General features: G+C 43.4%; 2 protein-coding genes across 5 annotated transcripts in view; one reads left to right on the forward strand and one right to left on the reverse strand.

The window, feature by feature from the left end:
- Positions 1–11232, forward strand: part of CDK2AP2 (cyclin dependent kinase 2 associated protein 2) — a 207992-nt gene extending 196760 nt beyond the window's left edge. Inside the window, exon 5 of the transcript XR_008933369.1 lies at positions 11221–11232. The gene's annotated coding sequence lies outside the window, so the exon portion shown is untranslated. The remainder of the gene's footprint in view (positions 1–11220) is intronic.
- The window catches only part of STX3 (syntaxin 3), a 47642-nt gene extending 34577 nt beyond the window's left edge, over positions 1–13065 (reverse strand). For 3 of the 4 annotated variants that reach the window (XM_056851797.1, XM_056851798.1, XM_056851799.1), the window contains exon 1: positions 12866–13065. In XM_056851797.1, the coding sequence (XP_056707775.1) occupies positions 12866–12895 (30 nt within the window). In that variant the 5' untranslated portion in view covers positions 12896–13065. The remainder of the gene's footprint in view (positions 1–12865) is intronic. The other variant, XM_056851800.1, reaches the window with a different exon arrangement.
- Positions 13066–20498: the final 7433 nt, after the last annotated feature.

A 20498-nucleotide genomic window follows, 5' to 3' on the forward strand; every position in this document is an offset into this window, starting at 1 on the left:
CCCTTTAATAGAGGCTTGCTTTTTCACACATGCCAAATAACACACTTTGAAGCTGGATTTTACTGTGTGAAATGGCAAAATCCACTTGCAAATAATGGCTGAAGTGCATTGACAGTGGATTGAAAGTGTATAATTCTGTGTGTGTGAAAATGCCCCAGAAGGTTATTCAGCTCCATGCCATGATAAGCTTCAATGGCCAATTTCTCTATTAAAGGGACAGGACATTTTTCTTCAGGCTTGTTGGCAAACCTACTCATATTTGCACTGCACTTAATTACTGGCTGTTACCGCACTAGGTATTCCTAGCGATGTATCAAGAGTTTGGAAACGTTATAAAAAATTCTGTTCGCACTTTCAGTGTATTCCCACCGATGTATTAAGAGTTTGAAACTGTTATAAAAAATACTGTTCGCACTTTGTTTGGCCCCTTTACCTGTGAAGACGTCTTCCAACCATTTTTTAGCCGTGGCATCCAAAAACCCTTTTAAAGCGATGTTTTTTATAACATTTTCAAACTCTTGATACACCGCTGGGAATACCTAGTGCGGTAACAGCCGCTGTTTCACGTTCAGAAAGAAAAAAAGCCACTTGAAATAACACCTCAACTCATTCCACAACCTGTGCTGTCTTACTATTCTTCCTGGCTCCAGGTCATGAAAACCATGCCTAACTAGTCATCCAACTTCTATACTCATACCTGAACCCAGCAGTCAGGAGCACCATGCAATACCTTCTACAGGGCAAATGTATTGTGAGCTGTACCATTAATTACACGTAGTATTGACAATCTATCTATTATCTCTGCTAAAACAAGACCAGGAGCTGATTATGGTACAGACCTACAGTTTTAGAAAGTGAAGTGAAAGCTGCAATCACTTGGGAGGAACAAACCACCAGGAGTAGATGGGATATCAATAGAGCTATTCCAAGCCACAGAAATGGAGTCCATCAAAATCTTGACAAGAATATGCCACAAATATGGAAAACAAAACAATGGCCCACAGACTGGAAATGGTCAATCTACATTCCAATTCCAAAAACGGAGACGTCAAAGACTGTAGCAACTATCGGATCATCACATTAATTTCTCTCACGAGTAAAGTAATGCTTAACATCTTACAACAAAGACTGTTACATATATGGAATGAGAAATTCCAGATGTTCAAGCTGGATTCAGAAAAGGAAGAGGCCCTAGAGATCATATTCCAAATTTACAGTGGTGACTGGAGAATATGAGAGAATTTCACAAGAAAATCAGTGTGTATTTTGTAGATTACAGCAAAGCTTTTGGCTCTGTGGATCATGAAAAGTTATGGTTGGTTTTAAAAGAAATGGGTGTGCTACAACATCTGATTGTTTTGATGTACAACCTGTACTCTGGACAAGAGGCTACTGTTAGGAAAGAATATGGAGAAACAGAATGGTTTCCAGTTGGCAAAGATGTCAGAAAAGGACATATTTTTTCTTCCTGCCTGTTCAATCTGTAGGCAGAGAATATGATAAAGAAAACTGGATTAGATTTAGATGAAAGTGATGGGAAAATTGGTGGAAGGAACACCAATTATCTAAGATATGCTGATGATACCATATTATTGGCAGAAAACAGTGAAGACATGAAACAACTACTACTAAAGGTTAAAGCAGAAAGTGCCAAGCAGGACTACAGCTGAACATCAACCAAGAAGACAAAAATAATGACTACTGAGGAATTACACAACTTTAAGGTTAATGATGAAGAAATTCAAAATGTTCAAGAATTTCTTTTCCTTGGCTCCATCATCAACCAAAAGGGAAACAGCAATGAAGAAATCAGAAGGAGATTGAGACTGGGGAGGGCAGACATGAAGGAGTTAAAAAAGTATAAGAATGCATCACTGGTGACCAAGATGATTCATGCCATAGTATTCCCCATTACTAAGTATGTGTGAAAGCTGGACAATGAAGAAAGCTGACAGAAAGTAGATTCATTTGAAATGTGGTGTTGGAGATGAGTGTTGCGGATATCGTGAACTGCCAAAAAGACAAATCAGTGGGTTCTAGATCAAATCAAGCCTGAACTCTCCCTAGAACAGTGATGGCGAACCTTTCAGAGACTGAGTGCCCAAACTGCAACCCAAAACCCACTTATTTATCACCGAGTGCCAGTGTGGCAATTTAACCTGAATACCACCCCCAGAGGGGGCCCAGAGGGAGAGGCTAGGGTTGCCAAGTTCCTCTTTGTCATTAGTGGGAGGTTTTTGGGGTGGTGCCTGAGAAGGGCAGGGTTTGGGGAAGGACTTCAGTGCCATAGAGTCCAATTGCCAAAGTGGCATTTTTTTCCAGAGGAACTGATCTCTATTGGTTGGAGATCACTTGTAATAACAGGAGATCTCCAGCTAGTACCTGGAGATTGGCAACTAGTTGCTTAGTGTTTTCTCTCTACATATCAAGACAAATGGAAAGGTGTTTGGAGGATGGCTTGTGGGCATTCCAAAGGTGGAAAAGGACTGCACGCCCCTCCGCCCGCACTGACCCAGAGGGCGCCGAAGAAGCCGCTGGAGGGAAAGAAGGAAGGAAGGAAAGAAGGAAAGGGAGGGAGAAAGGGAAGGGAGGGGGAAAGGGAAGGGAGGGAGGGAGAGAAAGAAAGAAAAAGAGAGAGAAAGGGAGAAAGAAATGGAGCGAGGGAGAGAAAGAAAAGTAGGGAAAGAAAAGGACGGAGAAAGAAAGAGGCCACTCAAGCATGGGAGGTTTTGCCTTGGATTTGCCACTCTCCAGATGCACATTTTCCCCCATCCGGGGTAGGGCAGAGCCGGAAAGGCCAGCGGCTTGGAGGAACCGCACGTGCCGGCAGAGAGGGCTACGCGTGCCGGAAGTGGCACCCGTGCCATAGGTTCGCCAACACGGCCCTAGAAGCTAAAATGACTAAACTGAGGCTATCGTACTTTGGTCACATTATGAGAAGACAAGAGTCACTGGAGAAGACAATAAAGCTAGGAAAAGTTGAAGGCATCAGAAAAAGAGCCAACATGACCCAACATGAGATGGTTTGACTCAATCAAAAAAGCCACGATCCTCCGTTTGCAAGATCTGAGCAAGGCTATTACAAAAGGATGTTTTTGAGGTCATTAATTCATAGGGTTGTCATAAGTTGGAAGTGACTTGACAGTAATTAACACACACACATTAATGACCATGGAAAAAGCAAAGAGGTCCAATACATACCACATACATTCCCTTTCAAACTCTAAATTCTTTTGAAAGAATTAGTTTGCTCTAACTTCTAACTAAAACTAAAAAGAAAACCTTGCACATTAAAATAATGGGGAATTACCTATATCAATTTAGCATCACCCCTCCTTTAAAAAAAATAAAATGTTATATTAAAAAAGAGTACTTCTAAGCATGCACAGAATGTCTTTGCCTTATTAATGAACCAATGTAGTGTGGTGTAGTGGTTAGAGTGTTGGACTAGGATCTGGGAGAAACAAGCTCAAATCCTTCCTCTGCTCTGAAGGTTGCTGGCTGACCCCAGGCCAGTCACCCCCTCAACCTAACCTATCTCACCCATGCTTGGTGTGAGGATACAGTAGAGGAAGGACGAATGGTGCCCATTGGGCCTGAGGGACCTGGAGGGAAAGAAGGTTTAAAAACGTACTGACTAAATCTAAATGCAGCCTGTTGCACCTAATGAGGGGGTAGGACTGCCACAGGCCATCCATATCTCATTAAAAAAGTTAAGTACCACCCCGCCACACTCACCAAGTACTTCCCGATCCATACCCAAATGTAGGTATTATCCTCCAACCAGGAGGGAAAATAGCTTAGAAGTGGTGATTTTCATTTGGAACACAGCATGGAAGATCACTCTCATACTGGCAAACCCCCTTTAAATCACAGCCCCCCCATTCTGTTAAAAGAAACATTGCTAGGAAAACCAATCCAGGTACAACTGGCAATATGCAGTTCCACCCTTTGCCTTTAATGCAGCTTGAAGAATAAAAACATCCATTATCCATGTACTTATGATCAACTTAGGGTTTATCATTAGGGTTGTTACCCAATTTAATAAATCTTGGTAACATAACGTTATAAGTATTAACTGATTTGGTTAAACCATCATGTGAATAACTCATTCCTTCCTACATGGGGCGGGGGGGAGAGAATGCCTCTTCTATGATGACTCACCATCTGCATTTCATAAATAAATTTCATAAATAAATATATTATATATATTAAAAATAATTACATACTTTTAAATGTGTTTATTAATCTTAGGGGAAACGTTATGCAGCTAAATCTAACAAAACACTCAACTAAATTTTTTAAATGTTGGGGGAAAAGATCAGCATTTTTGCCTCGATTGTGGGGTTGCCAGCTCTTCATTGGGAATTTGCTGAAAATTTTAAGGGTGGAGCCCCGAGGAGGGTGAGGCCTGGGGAGGGGAAGGACCTCAGTAGGTTATAAAGCCACTGAGTCCACCTTCTAAATCAGCCATTTTTTCTAGGGGAACTGATCTCTGTAGGCTGGAGCTCAGTTGTAATAGCGGGAGATCTCCAGCCACCACCTGTCCTGGAGACCTAATAGCCAGTCTGTAATTGGTGCAAGAGAGATAGGGGGTTGTTTGGGGGTTTACATGACAGCTCATACATTTAAACCTGTGGAGTTGACAGCCCTTGGAAATTCACCCTATTTGATCGCAATGTGAGAAGCACCGTGGCAGATTTTTAGCTAAGTATTGTGGCCCTTAGTATGTTCTTTGTCTGCCTTTTGGTAATGCTGGTAAACTGCTCCAACCTGCCCTACCTAGCCTGGTAGCTATTTCTCCTGAGGGTTTGTACAGTTCCTTTCCCTTATACTTTCACTGTTAGGATGGGTATCCCTGCTTCCAACTACTTTGGGGGGTGCATTTTTATCTCATGAAGAATTTTGTGCGCCACCAATATCACCAGTTCCATTTCCTTCCTCTCTATCTCTATACCATCTTTAGTCTGTGCAACCAGAGCCATCCTTGTCTCAGCCTCCTACATTGGTGCTATGAAGTCAGAAGATAAAAGGTCTAAAACATTTCATCAAGCTGTTTTAAAATGTTGCAAGCTTTGGGGCCTGTAGTTTCTTAGGTTTTTTTTTTAAAAAGGTTGTAGCTATTAATAGCAACAATACTGCATATTGATTAGGTAGTCCAAAGCTCTTTAGAATGAAGACAGATAGTGGAATATGAAGCTTGCCCAAAGAAGTACTATGGGATATTACAGCCTGTGTGGTGTAATGACTAGAGTGTTAGACACTCTGCCATAGAAACTTGTCGGGTGACCTTGGGCCAGTCTTACACTCTCAGCCTAACCTATTTCACAGGGTTGTTCTGTGGATAAAATACAGAGAAGAATGATGAAAGGCACTTTAGGTCCTCATTGGAGAGAAAGGTGGATATAAACAAAGTTAAAAAAAATTTTTTAAATAAAGGGATATCTTTAGTTCTTAATGCTGCTATAAAATCCCTCCTTGGATGACATTGCCGTTTTTGGTACACTAAAGAGTGTGTAAGTGGAAGGGGTTCCACAGAAAATGGGAGACCAGATGGGACAATTTTTAATACATTTTATTATAAATATCAAAATTTACAAACCACACAGTGAATGAATTAGCAAATGTTTCTATAAAGACCACAAATATCTATATCCAACTCTAAGAAGAAACCTGGTAAATGTTCTATCCTTAAACGTAAGTTATTATACCTTCAGAATAGAGTAATAAACATTCCTAACAACTTTCAGATGTACCTCAAGATAGCTATTTGGGCCATCTCTTTCGTATGATTCTGTTCCAATAACTTATTAACAAGCAACACTTGTGAACAAAAAGAACCTGTGGAAGTGTTTACCCTCTTCAACTGCTTCCAAACTGCTTTTAAAAAAAAGCAAAAATTATATTTAGCCAGCACTTTCTAAGACACATGTCAATAGGTGGCATATTAGTTTGCCTCTAATGTTTTACTATTAGTAGTCTTGCTGTTGTTATATTTCTCAAAATGTATCCATGCTTTTTTCTAATGATTTTTCCAAGTGACCCAACAAAGTCAGCATTGGAGTACGTTTTATCCCAACAAAGTCGGCATTGGAGTACATTTTATATTGCAAGATACTGTTTCACTCAGAATTTTAAACAGAACTGATTAACAACGGATGGAAATATATTCCTATTGAACTAACTCATTTAAAGTTGAGACATACAATGAAAGGGGAAGCACTGCCATGACCATTTATTTATTTATTATTTCCACTTATTACCCTGCTCCCCCTGGCCAAAACTGAGCTCAAAGCAGCTTACAAAATTTGGGGTGCAGAATGATATTCCCTGCTTCCACATGTATTCATTGACAGTGAGTTCAACAAGGCATAACCAGCCATATGGATTCATTCTGCTTGCTAACAGAGAATAAAAATGGTCAGCTCTCATATGGGGCCCAGACACATCAGGACAACTCAGCTCTTAACACAGCACACATGATTGCTGCTTGTGTTTCCTGCATCAAACATTTGAAATGCAGATGACTTAATTCTTCAAGAATATGGCCCTCCTGGGTGGGGGTGAGCTGAAGTACTGCAGCAGTGCTTCCTTCAAGGGCCAGAAGCCAAAACACATGCATGGCGATAAATCAGATTTTACTCAGAGTCCTAGTTTGATTTCAATATTTTGAGGTCCTGGGCTTTAGAACACTTTAGAACACCTAAATAAGAAGTGTTAAGACTAATAAAATATTTATAAAGATAGAGAACTTTTTTTTTAAGGCATGAACTCTTCATTGGGAGGGTAATCTTGCTGCATTTAGATGGTACCCTTATAAAAAAAAAGTCCCCTGCAGTTATTCTGACTAATTATAGATTACCTGAAAGTCATAAACTGGAAATCCAGAGAAGTGGGGTCACAGTTTTCCGGAAAGATTTTCAAAATAAGCCTGGTCTATACAAACAAAAGTTGGTACAACTGCTGCTGGGCTATATTACTAAGAAAGTGAAGGAGGTGGTGGGGTTTGCATGTGGCAACCACACAGTTAATGGACATCTGTTTCCACAGCAGTTGCATCATCCTAAGATCAGAATGAAAGGGACCTGTACCCAAAACAGGAAACGGCTGGAGTCTTCACCCCCTCCCCACAAACCAATAATCTCTTGGTGAGAACCTTTCCTTCAGGAAGTGTGTCCAGGAACTGCTCTCCAGAAAGCTTCCCCCTTTTCATCCTTCCCTGTAAGAACTCCTCTGCTTGCATACCCTCCCACTTTTTCTGTCTGTTTGGTACTTGAGTCCACAGAGGAATAAAAATAAAATTAATCCCCTTCTCTCTCTCAAGCGTTTTATCTCCTCTTCCCGGAGCTGATGGCTTTATAATCCTGACTAAACCCCTGTCACTCCTCTTTGCCCTGCCCCCAGTGATTTTTCAGTATGGACAGCGAAACCAACCAACTCTCTCACACATTTTCCTGAGCAGAGTGGTCATTTCCAGAGAAGAGGGCAGGGCACATTGACAGCTCAGCCCTTTACAAAGCAAGCCTCCTCTCTTTGAGCAAAGCAAAAAAAAAAAAAGGTTATTCATATTTCAGGTCATAGTACAGCCGAAAAATACAGCATAGTCACATATAACATTGTTCAAGGAGAGGGAAGACCTAAAGAACCGGCATAGTAAAGCTAGAGTGTCAAACCAGGACAACCTTATTCAAATCCCAACTCTGCTCTGGAGGTTCACTAGGTGACCCTTCAGATTGCAGAGTTCCAAGTCTTCCTTGGTCTCACATTATTAACATGTGCCAAATTTGCCTGCTGCCAACAGGTGCCAGACATTAAGAAAAGTTAAATGTGTTAAGATACAATAATGGCTGTGAAGCCTTATGTAGCGTTGGTCACATAAGCCAAGGAACCTCAACTGGATCACATAAACGAAATCTGATTTTGCCTCAACAGCCTAATAATCTCCCACTTTTGTCTCCATCTACAGAACTAGAGACCTATTTTTAAAAGATGGTATTCATTGGGAAAAGCCTTCTGGATATCCAATATATACATCCCATTATTGTTATAGTGTTGCATGGTTAGGGGCGCTCTTGTTATTTTTAAGAGTTATTGTGGATTTTAAATTGTAAATTGATGTGATTTTAATTGTGTTGGAATTGTTGTGAGTAGCCCTGAGCCTGACTTGGTCAGGAAAAGGCAGCATAGAAATCAAATGAATGAAAAAATAAAATCTACAATGTAAAAGAGAGAAAGAATACAGGCTTGATACCATTCTTGTTATAATTCTCAACATCAGAAATATCATTCTGGAGCAGTTTTGCAGGTAATCTGTTTTTTTCCCAAGAAGCCATATCATCATCAATGGCCAAGCTTGACTTTCTACCTCAGGATCTTCCTTACTGGATACCTAGCTTCTCTTTGGTCCTGGCAGTATTTCTTTTGTGATGCCCAGAAGAGTGGCCTTAAATTAACTTCACCTTAGAGAATCCTCCTGACTTGTAGTAGTCATATTGTTTCCCCAAGAAATGGGGGGGGGAGAGACTATAAATCCCATCATTGCTTCTCTCTGAGCTGCAGCAAGGAGCACCCGTGGGAAAAAGTAGTTATCTCCCTAGTCCTGGTCTTCCCTGTTGCACAGTGTTGCCATTTCCCAATCTGCAGCTGCGAGGGGGCACAATCTCCAAACGGAGATAAGCAATCCTACTTGCTTTAAATTTAACAAGTCACTGTTATGGCTGTGTGTTCTCCATGATACCATTCACAGAAAAGCAGAATAATTCAGCAACCGAGAAATCATAGTTTTCATTTTCAAAAGGGCTTATCCCCATGGTATGCGCAGGGAAATGCCTAGCAAAGTTTTCCAGTGCCCTGAGAGAGCTTCAGCTGGGTTCCCAGTGCTTAGGGTTCCACACAGCTCATTCACCCTCCCCATAACTACCAGAAGTAGAATAAATTATGCTTAGTGAAACTGTGTTCTGTTTATCCTTTCCATAAATATTGACTTTCTTTACCCCACGCAGGCAGCAGCAGAGCATTGGTGGCACTAATATGGAATCGCCTACCAACAATGTTTCTCCAGTGTGTAAGCTATAAAAAGACTGTTAGAAAATAAATGGGCAAAATTTGAAATAAAAATATCAACATTCCAAAAAGCAGTGAGATAGCATACTACAATCTTCCAGTCTTGGCTATCACAAATTACTCCTGCTATGAAAGGTAACTGTGCTCATACTGCATATATCTGAGCTTTTCACAGGCAGGTCACAGGCTTTCTGTACCTCTCACATTTCATGATCTTCTGACTTTCTACAATTTACAGATGTCTCTGTACGTGTGGGTGCATTCAGGGCCAACATTTAATGCATCTGACAAAGTGGGCCTGTAGTCCTTTAAACCTTGAGACACAATAAATCTGTTAATCTTTAAATTGCCAGTGCTATGCAGCTGGTTTTGCTGCAACTGTCTTAACACAGCTATCTCTCTGGAATGTCAAAGAAAACAGCACTTACTTGAAACTTTACACAGCCCTGCTCTGGTTGTTAAGACCATAGCTTCTCCTATCCACCCTGTTGCAGTCTGGCATAAGGTTTTAGTAACACACAACTTCTGGTGGAGTTTCAGTCTAGTTTAGTTTCTTTGGTCAACAGGATATGCAAGTGTTCCACCACAGAGATGTTAGGTGGTGGGGAGCAAGATATGCCTGAGAAACCTGAAGTTTGACCTCTGGTTGACACTTCTGTTTAACTCATATCAGCTGAACTGGAAAAATAAAGCCAGATATAAGAGAATGCAGAGCTCTTATCAAGGAAGTTCCAACGAGAGAGCAGGCTCAGCAGCTTTCTGATCCTAAGTCACTGGGTTGTCAGCCATCTTTTCTGCTGGCAACAACATGCAATGGCCAAGAGCGTCCCATATCATGTGAACTAGAGAACTGTTCATGCACTGATGTCAGTGGCATCTACTGAAAAGCCCTCTACCAGTACCACATGTTCCCTGCCTCCACAGGGACTCTTATTTTATATAACTTAAGACAGATACATCTTAACACTATATTTTTATCTCCCACTCAAGGGCACAGCACTCCTTCCATTCAGATGGCACATAAACCAATACTGTATTTCAGCTGCTTTTGGCATTTAAAAAAAACTGAATCTGGAGGGAGCTAATAAGAATTCCCACCACCACCATGCTGCCACAGCCAGTCTTGTAGATATTTGAGGCAATATTTCCAGGCACACTTTGACACTTCTCCCCTCATAAATTAAGTCATTCCTGTGGCTTTAGGCCACTTCTTGTAATTTCCCATTCTTAACTTTGGTTAACCCATATATTACATATGATCGGCAAGAACAGGAGAGAGAGAGAGAGACCATCAAAATTATGATCACGGTGGCACAAGAGCCACCTCAGTTTCCACAGCATCCTTCCTTATCATTTGGCAACAGACTAGTACCAACTGATGGGGAGGGGGGCTCATTGTGACAGGAAGAAGGTGAACTATAACTAACTGACCTCTCTAAGTGAGCATAAAGACAACATGCTTATTTAAGTGGGAGAGACAGGCAGACAAAAAGTCTGAGATGTGCAAAATTATCTTAGGAGGTTGCAGTGGAGAAGCATGGCTAGACTTTTACTTTGTCGGACACGTGTTGAATTAACAGCACTTTCTGGCAACAAAACCTGGGAGAAGCTGTCCGTTGTCCCACGGACCTACACAGAGTGACCAGCTTTGCAGTGGCGTCATAAGATGGCTACTACAAACAACTACACAGGAACAATATTCCTTGGCAGAATTGCAGGCAAACTTGCCTTACAAGGAAGGCTTGTGTATTTTATACTAGACTGTCAGATTATATTTGAAAACTAAGAAATTTTGGAGAACTGAAGTGCTTGATCCCACAAACTATCATGCTCTGAGGAGGGATGTCCATTTTGCTCATTAGTGACTCAAGAGCCTGAAATAAGAAACAGCATTTTCAAACAAGGGTTATCTGCAGGTCCCCCTACAATTGCAAGATACAAAGTAGTAAAATAAAAAGCATTAAACTGGAGGTCTATATTAAATATAGCAACGCCTAACCCACAAATGAGCAGACTCTTTCAAAGACATTTTACACAACTATATCCTGGGGCATATGTTTTAGTGAGGATCTGAGCACAGGGGCGGGGAAGAAGAGGAATGTCACAAGGAGAGAAACCAGAAGGAGGAAGTTACCAGCCCACTGATCTTCAGTTTAGCGGGAGCGGGTGAAAACAGAAAGGGAACCAACTCCCTCCTGCCAAGAACATCCCCTAAAACCTACTCCTCACTTAAGCCTCTCCAAGCTTCCTCCCAAGCCTACAGCCCCCTTCTTTTCCCTCCGCCTCCTAGCCAGATCTATGCTCTTTTGACACATGCCCCCCACTTATCAAATGGGGTGGTAAATGTACATTCAAATTGTGTTCACACTGAGGCATTGGCTCCCAGAAGTGCATATGATCACAAACATTAATTCGCTACTGTTCGGGGTCTGGAGGGACTCTCAGGCTCACCCTCTTTACAGCCCTTAAAGAATGCAGTTCTGTCTACATTTCTCCAGCCCTGGCGGCAGAGAAACGTCAAAACCCACTAGAATACAGTCCTCACATTACCCCCCACCCCCATCTCCCACTCTTTTTACTACCCGTTTAGTTTAACCCCTCCTATCTCTACCAGGGCCAAAAAATGTCAACCCATATTCCCGAATGAGAAAAGGGGAGATTATCAGGCTGGATGAAAAAGAAATCGCAGATCCTCACTGCATGCCGGGATCCCTCCCCCAGAAGATAACCCCATACCCAAGATGGTTAAGCATTCATGGCGAGCCTTAACGCTTTCCTTTCTCTTATTCACAGTGGGTAGCCGTGTTAGTCTGTTTGTAGTAGTCAAAAAGGGCAAGAGTCCAGTAGCACCTTGAAGACTAGCAAACATATTTTCTGGTAGGGTAGGAGCTTTCGTGAGCCACAGCTCACTTCTTCAGATCATCTGAAGCATCTGAAGAAGTGAGCTGTGGCTCACGAAAGCTCACTAGCAAACAGTATTTTTTTATAACAGTTTCAAACTCTTAATACATTGCTGGGAATACATATTGCAGTAACACTCCATGTGCGAACGGTATTTTTTATAACGTTTTCAAACACTTAATACATTGCTGGGAATACATAATGTGGTAACCCCCATAGCAATGAGAGCTCAGAGTTCTCAGATCTAATTACAAAAAAGTGCTTTTTCTTGTTTTATTATACCCACAAATGCTCAACCCAGAGCAGGGCTCTTGCAGTAGCTAGATATGTTTGCTAGTCTTTAAGGTGCTACTGGACTCTGGCCCTTTTCGACTGCTTTCTCTTATTGCCACTAAGAATTCCCAGAGGGAACAGCCTTGAAGCCCTGCTTTACTGCACGGTTAATCAAAAGTAGGTCCCGCACAGTTGCAAGCCACAACGTTCAGCGTTGCAGCCAAAGGGCGCGAGCGCACGGCCGCTGGAGCCTCCTTTCTCCCCTGTTCCAGCCAGGGTGCAGCCAGGGTCGAACGCACGGACGTTCTTCGAACGTTCCAGCCAGGATCGAACGCGCGGACGTTCTTCGAACGTTCGAAGAACGTCCGCGCGTTCGATCCTGGCTGGAACGTTCGAAGAACGTCCGCGCGTTCGATCCTGGCTGGAACGTTCGAAGAACGTCCGTGCGTTCGATCCTGGCTGGAACGTTCGAAGAACGTCCGCGCGTTCGATCCTGGCTGCACCCTGGCTGGAACAGGGGAGAAAGGAGGCTCCAGCGGCCGCGCGTTCGCGCCCTTCAAGTGCCCCGTCCTACTGCTTCCACCCGAGACGGCAGATGGACGGGGGGGGGGTGTCCGGGCGCACTCACCGCTTTCAGCTGCTCCAGCCGGTCCTTCATTTTGGACAGATGTTGCAATTGCTCTTCCCGTCTGCAGGGGACCAGGGATCCCAGGTGCAACGCCCCAAAGGGAGGGCTCCTCCAGGAAGTGCAATCCCAGCGCCGAGCAAAAGAGGAAGATTCCTCCTCCTCCTCCTCCTCCTCCTCCTCTTCGCACTCGCTAGGAGGAGCGTTTGAGTTTCATCAGGACAGGAGGGGGGGACTCCGCCGCACACTCATCCCTCCCTCGCCTCGTAAAGCCAAAGCTGTCCCTCCCGGCCTGTGCCTGATCCTCTGGCGCTGAGCTGCCCGCAGCTGCTAATCCGCAGGGACAGGGAGGGAGGGGAGGAGGCAAGCGCCTCCCACTTTACCTGCGCGGAGAGCTCTCTTAAAGGGGCATCGCCTGGCCCACACACCTGGGTGGGTTGTGGGTCGCGAGTTCAAGGCTTTCTATCCCTTGGCCCCACCATCAACCGAAAGGGAGGCTGCAGCCAAGGAACCAGAAGGGGATTGAGACTGGGAAGGGCAGCCATGAAGGAGCTGGGAAAGATTCTGAAGCGTCAGGATGTGTCACCGGCCACCAAGATCAAGTTAATTCATGCCATCGTATTCCCTGTTACTATGTATGGGTGTGAAAGCTGGACAGTGGAGAAAGCTGATAGGAAGAAAGTCGATTCCTTTGAAATGTGGCGTTGGAGGCGAGGGTTACGGATTCCGTGGACTGCCAAAAAAACAAATCAATGGGTTATAGATCAAATCAAGCCTGAACTGACCCTAGGAGCTAAAATGACTAAACTGAGGCTGTCCGATTTTGGTCACGTCATGAGACGACAAGAGTCACTGGAAAAGACAGTCATGCTAGGAAAAGTTGAGGGCAGCAGGAAAAGAGGAAGAGCCAACAAGAGATGGACGGACTCAATAAAGGAAGCCACAGCCCTCAATTTGCAAGATCTGAGCAAGGCTGTCAAAGACAGGACCTTTTGGAGGACTTTCATTCATAGGGTCGCCATGAGTCGGAAGCGACTTGACGGCACTTAACACACACCACAGACCATTAAGATGAGGGCCTTTAGGTGGAGGTGGTGGTTATTTTGGTAGTAGTAGTAGTAGTAGTAATAATAATAATAATAATTCATCTTTTAATAATAAATCTGTTGTAGAACAAGCAAGTATGCCCCGAGGAGTGTGCAATAAAACATTTTTACAATAGAGGGAGGAGCAACGGGCAAACTACAATCAGACATATGAGAAAGCTGCCACAATAACTTTGGTACTGCTGGGAGGTTAACTAGGGGGAGTTCGCAGAAAAAGTTCAGGATGGGAGAGATCGTCAGTAAACTTAGGATTCGGGAGAGGGCAAGAGCCCCCGTTACCCTCGTGCTGACACCCATGGGAGAGAGTGCCAGGCACACAGGACAGTGAATGAATGGGAAAGAGAAGTAGCTCCCATCGAAGCACAATGTTTTCTTGCTGTTTTCTTATTATACAAATTTCTAAATACAAATAATTACATTTATTATTTTTGTGTGCTTAACAAAATAGTAGAACTGGACAGAACTTGGAGGGTCATCTTGTCCAAGCAAGCTGCCTTCTTTTGGAAGAATCTGCATTCCATGTTTAACATGAAAAGTATACACTCAACAGGTTATGCTTATCTATAAACCATTAAAGCAACAGTTTCCTGCCAAAAGAAAAAATAATAAACCAAATAACTTTTGATTGTGGAAGTGGTGAAGAGTTAACCCCCCCACCCATACACATACTTTCCCAACACCCCAGATTCACACTGGGTTCCCCTTGTGCTGCTCCATTTACAGAACTCCAGTATCTCATGTGACTTGTCCTTAGATCCACTGACCTGTCAGCCTGGACATATGAGTTATTAATGTTTCTCTAGAGTTTGTTTCTCATCACAAGGAACCGCTTTCTCAGTTCCCATTCTGATATGTAGAATGTTGGGTCTCAGTTTTATTCAAGATAATTTCGTAAGTAAGACTTCCTTCTCAAGAACTTTTGCCTAAAAATAGATTCCATCTGGTCTATTAAACACTTCTGCTTTGAAAACCCCCTACACAATTATTTTCCAACTCAAGGCTTCCATCTCCTCCCCTCCAAGCTAATCTAAGGGAGATTGCTTCTGACTTGAGCTCCTCCCTCTAGTTTGTGTCTGTTATTTCCTAGTCTCTGTAACAAGACCTGCTTCTCAGACTTCCAACTCCTTAATGCCTTCAGAACCACATGCGTGCATTCTGAGGGTCTGAGCTCACTTGCTTCACCTCGGTCTTGCTCATGAACCTCTCTTGGGATGCCTGAATTGATGCCTGGATTTCTACTTGGCATCCTTTCTGGAAGCCCTGGACCCTGGCTGGTGCTGGTTTAAGGTCCACTTGGATCATCAGATGCCTGCATGCTCAGATGCCACCCCAGAAAACATTCCACAGAGAAAAGGCTAGGTCATTTGTTATGAGGGCTGGATATGACATAAATATCACTTGGTTGGGCTGGGCCATGTGTACCATAAAATTTAATGCCAGGTACTGGAGATACAAACTTTATAGAAGACACAGGCAAAGCCAATTAATATTATTTTTTACTTTATTTTTTGCTTAAAATACAAACATGCTTAAAACAATAACACACTTACAGTATTTTCTTTATTTAACAGTCTTTGATAATTGATACCTCGGGATTGGGGGAGTTGGCTGCCTCGGGTGGCTTGTGGGCCACAAAAGAGCCCTCAAGGGGCCTGATCTGGCCCCCGGGCCTTATGTTTGACACCAATGGGCTCTAGGTAATATTTCCCATGCACTCTCCTTGCTGTTTTCTCTCCCCCCCACTTAACCTTTTTTTGAGATACATGCTTCCCAATGTGAGTAAATGTCATTTGGGACTGGGTAAAGGTGTTACTCTGTGTTCAGTTCTGGCTTCCTTGATTAAGTCAATCCATCTCTCATGTTAGTTCTTCCTCTTTTCCTGCTGCCTTCAACTTTTCCTAGCATTGTTGTCTTTTCCAGTGACTCTTGTCTTCTCACAGTGTGACCAAAGTACGATAGCCTCAGTTTAGTCATTTTAGCTTCTAGGGAGAGTTCAGACTTGATTCGATCTAGAAACCACTGATTTGTCTTTTTGGCAGTCCACAGTATCTGTAAAACTCTCCTCCAAAACCACATTTCAAAGGAATCGACTTTCTTCCTATCAGCTTTCTTCATTGTAAAGATTTCACACCCTACTATGTCATGAATTAACTTGGTTTTGGTTGCCAGTGACACATCCTTGCACTAAAGAATCTTTTCTAGTTCCTTCTCAATCTCATTCTGATTTCTAGTTTGCTGTCTTCCTTAAGGTTGATGATGGAGCCAAGGAATAGAAAGTCTTGGAACAATTTCAATTTCCTTGTTGTCAACCTTAAAATTGAGTAATTATCTGTAGTCATTACTTTTGTCTTCTTGATGTTCAGCTGTAGTCCTGCTTTGGCACTTTCTGCTTTAACTTTCAGCAGTAACCATTTCAAGTCTTCACTATTTTCTGCCAGTGATGTAGTATCTTCAGCTTGTCTCAAATAGTTCATGCCTCCCCACCAGTTTTCACTCTGTCTTCATCTAAATCTAATCCAGTTTTCTTTATGATACATTTATTTATTTGTTTGTTTATTCTTGATTTTTAGCCCTCCCTCCCTGGCCAAAACCAGGCTCAGGGCGGGTAACATCATTTAAAATATACATCAACAGTACTACAAGCAGTACATACATCAAATAAATACAAACAATAAAATCCCAATTAAAATCAACAAAATCCCAGGATGGCGCCCAAATTTAAATCAGATTGACCAAGACAAACACATACACCACCCCTTTAGATCGAACTAACATACATATAAGAAGAGGGAGGGATATGGAGGCCAGCAGCTATAATACCTGCAGCTGTCATCAACTATAGGCCTCATGGGAAAGCTCTGTCTTACAGGGCCCTGATGTCACCAGACAGAGCATTCCACCAAGCTGGAGCCAGGGCCAAGAAGTTACAGGGTGGCTAAATGGTCACTTCAGCAAAGTACCAAGAAGGTCCTGGCTCTCGTCGAGGACAGCCGCACACTGTTAGGGCCAGGGACCACCAGTAAATTATTATCAGATGATTGCAATGATCTTTGGGGGGTGTACCAGGAGAGGCGGTCCCGAAGATACGAAGGTCCCAGACCATGAAAGGCTTTAAAGGTCAAAACCAGCACCTTGAACCAGATCCGATACTCCAGCTGGAGCCTGTGCAGTTGGTGGAGCACTGGCTTCATAAAGGGCAGTCCCCAACTAGCACATCAAGGGAATCACCAGGGGTAATAGGATCCTGCAGAGCCCTCTGGAATCCAATTGGATCCATGAGCCTCCTTGGGCAAGCATAAATCAGCTCGTCGCCCAGGGTGAAGGCGGAAAGTCGACCTGGCCCTTCAGGACAAAGTGATCTGACTGTGGTACCTCCTCATTAGGCATCAGATCCAAATCTATCCCAGCCCCAAAGATTAAATCCAGGGTATGGCCTGCTTGATGAGTGGGACCTGAAACAAATTGGGAGAGCCCCAGTCCCACCATGGATGACACAAGGTCCAAGGCATGTGAAAAAGGTGCAGCATCAGCAGGGACTTTAAACTCACCCAAGACTATCAGCCTTGGGTATCTCAAGGCCCAGCCTGCCACCACCTCTAGCAACTTCAACAGGGTATCTGCCGGTGCATTGGGCGGCTGGTACACCAGCCAGATAGCTAAGCTCTCCTCGGCTTCCCACACGAGGCCAACACATTCAATACCTGGAATCTCTGGATTGGGAAGAGCCCTAAAGGAGAAAGCCTCCTGGACCAACATAGCAACTCTGGCCCGACCTTCGGGACTGGTGAAGGACAGAATAACCTGGGGGTGTCAGTTCTTTTAGGGTGACAGTCTCACCCTCCCGCACCCAGGTCTTGGTCATGCAAGCCAGGTCCATACCCTGCAGTACAAAATAGTCCTGCAGGGTGGTGCTCTTATTATTAATGGACCTGGCATTGCACAACAGCAGTGTTGAGGTCGAGTAAGACCTAGAGCCCCTACGATTGTCTTTCGGGATGGGCTGCAGGTTGGAAGGAACCCGAACATGTCCATATCTCCGGTTCCTTCCCTTAGAATACCTGCTCCCTCTGCCATACCTCCTGCGCCTCCCAATGACTGGGCTGGCCTCCCCAGGTTTTATCATTCCTGCCTGCATCTGAATGCTCAATCGCAGCAGTACTCAATCAGATTCCAATAAATACAACATAACAGCAGTAAAACAACCCACTCACTCCATACCCCAGTTAAAATCTCCCCACTAACTTCAAATGGTACAGACTAATTGCATATCTTAATTAAGCTTTGGCTTAATCAGTAAACTTACAAGTGCCTAGGAAATAACAGCAAAGCAACGCCAAACCATATGTGGGATTCTCCAACAATTATTAGATGTTAATCACTTTGGACCCCCCCCCCCAACACCATCAGGAGCAGGAGCTCATACGCTCTGGGGATAAGGGTCCAAGCTGCAATCTCCAGGCATACATTCTGCATATAGATTGAACAGACAGGGAGATAAAATACATCCTCCTTGTCTAACACCTTTGTCAATTGGAAACCATTCTGTTTCTCCATGTTCTGTCTTAACAGTAGCCTCTTGTCCAGAGTACAGGTTGCACACCAAAGAGCCTCTTTCTTTTCTGAATCCAGCATGAACACCAGGCATTTCTGGTTCCATATAATTCGTTTTCACATAATGATTGGATTAGTCTAGGTTGGGGTTACCAACCTCCAGGTGGTGGCAGGAGATCTCCTGCTATTACAACTGATCTCCACAGAGATCAGTTCACCTGGAGAAAATGGCCGCTTTGGCAATTGGACTCTATGGCATTCAAGTTCCTCCCCTCCCCAAACTCTGCCCTCTTCAGGCTCCGCCTTCAAAATCTCCAGGTATTTCCCAGCTGGCAATCCTAGTCTAGGTAGTGTGAGAGACCCATCTTTATCTGGGGGCCTCTAGTAGCTCTTGGTATTCCTGGGTATGGCAAGGAGAAAGGTAGCTTTGCTCCTGTTGCAGTTAGAGAGTGTAGAAACAAGTTTGTTTTCTTAGGATGGTATATCTCTCTGGGGTTCTCACTTCCTGGCATGCTCTGAGCTCCCATTGGCCAAATGGTCCATTTTAAAAGAAAAAAAATCCTTTGTTTTCAATGGCAGGTCAAATGTTTACTTATACTATCTGCCTGTAACTGTCTTTTCCATAATTTTTCTGACTACGACTGTTACCGCACTAGGTATTCCCAGCGATGTATCAAGAGTTTGGAAGTGTTATAAAAAACATCACTTTAAAAGCGGTGGGTTTTTTTTACCGCACTTGTATTTCCAACGATGTATTATGAGTTTGAAAATGCTATTAAAATACTGTTCGCACTTTGTTTGGCCCCTTTAGCTGTGAAGACGTCTTCCAACCATTTATAAGCCGTGGTATCCAAAAACCCTTTTAAAGCGATGTTTATTACAACATTTTCAAACTCTTAATACATCGCTGGGAATACAAAGTGCGGTATTTGGGTTTTTGGATGCCACGGCTAATAAATGGTTGGAAGACATCTTCATGGGTTTTTGGATGCCACGGCTAAAAAATGGTTGGAAGACATCTTCACAGCTAAAGGGGCCAAACAAAGTGCGAACAGTATTTTTTATAACAGTTTCAAACTCTTAATACATCGGTGGGAAAACCTAGTGCGGTAACAGCCTACATCTTGTCAAAGACAAGTTTACTTTCACACTTACATGTGAAGAAAGATTTAGCAATTCCTATCCATTCTTCTTCCATCCTCCTCCAGACTATTGTTGCATATTGCCTCGAGCAGCAGTTTCTATGCTAATTATTATTTTGAGCAAGTTGAGCAAGCTGTTTCCCAATTTTCCAGATGCAAATTTGAGGCTGTGAGGCATTTTGTCAGGTCCCTTACATCTTCTAACAATAGTATTAGCTGCAATAGAAATGGCCAATTATCATATTACCAGGGACCACTCTGTTCTCCAGAAGTGTTCTGGGGCCCTGAATTGTATTTTTTATACATTCCAATGAATACACATAGGTTGGGGTCAGAGCTTACCACTGGGATTCTGCTCCCCACCTGGAGACAGGTACCTTTCCTGTGCCACAGTACTGAGCAGAACCTCCCCCAGCAACTGTAACGGGAGGGAATTCCAGCAATAAAATGGGGGTGGCAACCCCAGGGCATTCCAGGGGATGCCAGCTGGTCCTCAGGATATCTGAAAGGGGCTATAATGAAGCGGGGGCTATCTAGCAGCCTCACGGGTTTCATGGTTATGGGCTCACTTATTAGGGTATAGCTGGGGCATTACACAGGTCTTTAGGAATCCCTAAGAAAAATGTAACAGCAGAGTGTAGAGTTCTTGTTACAAGTGGCTAATCTATTTACCATAAACGATGAGGACCTAGGTGAATTTGCTTTGAGGACCCTATCCACAGGTCAGCAATTGGCCATCTCTATCACGTGTTTATTTCACCCATCCTCCAAAGAGCTCAGGGTAATGTGAATTGTTCTCTGCCAACTCCATGCGTTGTATCCTCGCAGCAATCCTAT

The sequence above is a fragment of the Euleptes europaea genome, chromosome 6 (assembly GCF_029931775.1).
Source record: "Euleptes europaea isolate rEulEur1 chromosome 6, rEulEur1.hap1, whole genome shotgun sequence".
Taxonomy (NCBI): Eukaryota; Metazoa; Chordata; class Lepidosauria; order Squamata; family Sphaerodactylidae; genus Euleptes; species Euleptes europaea.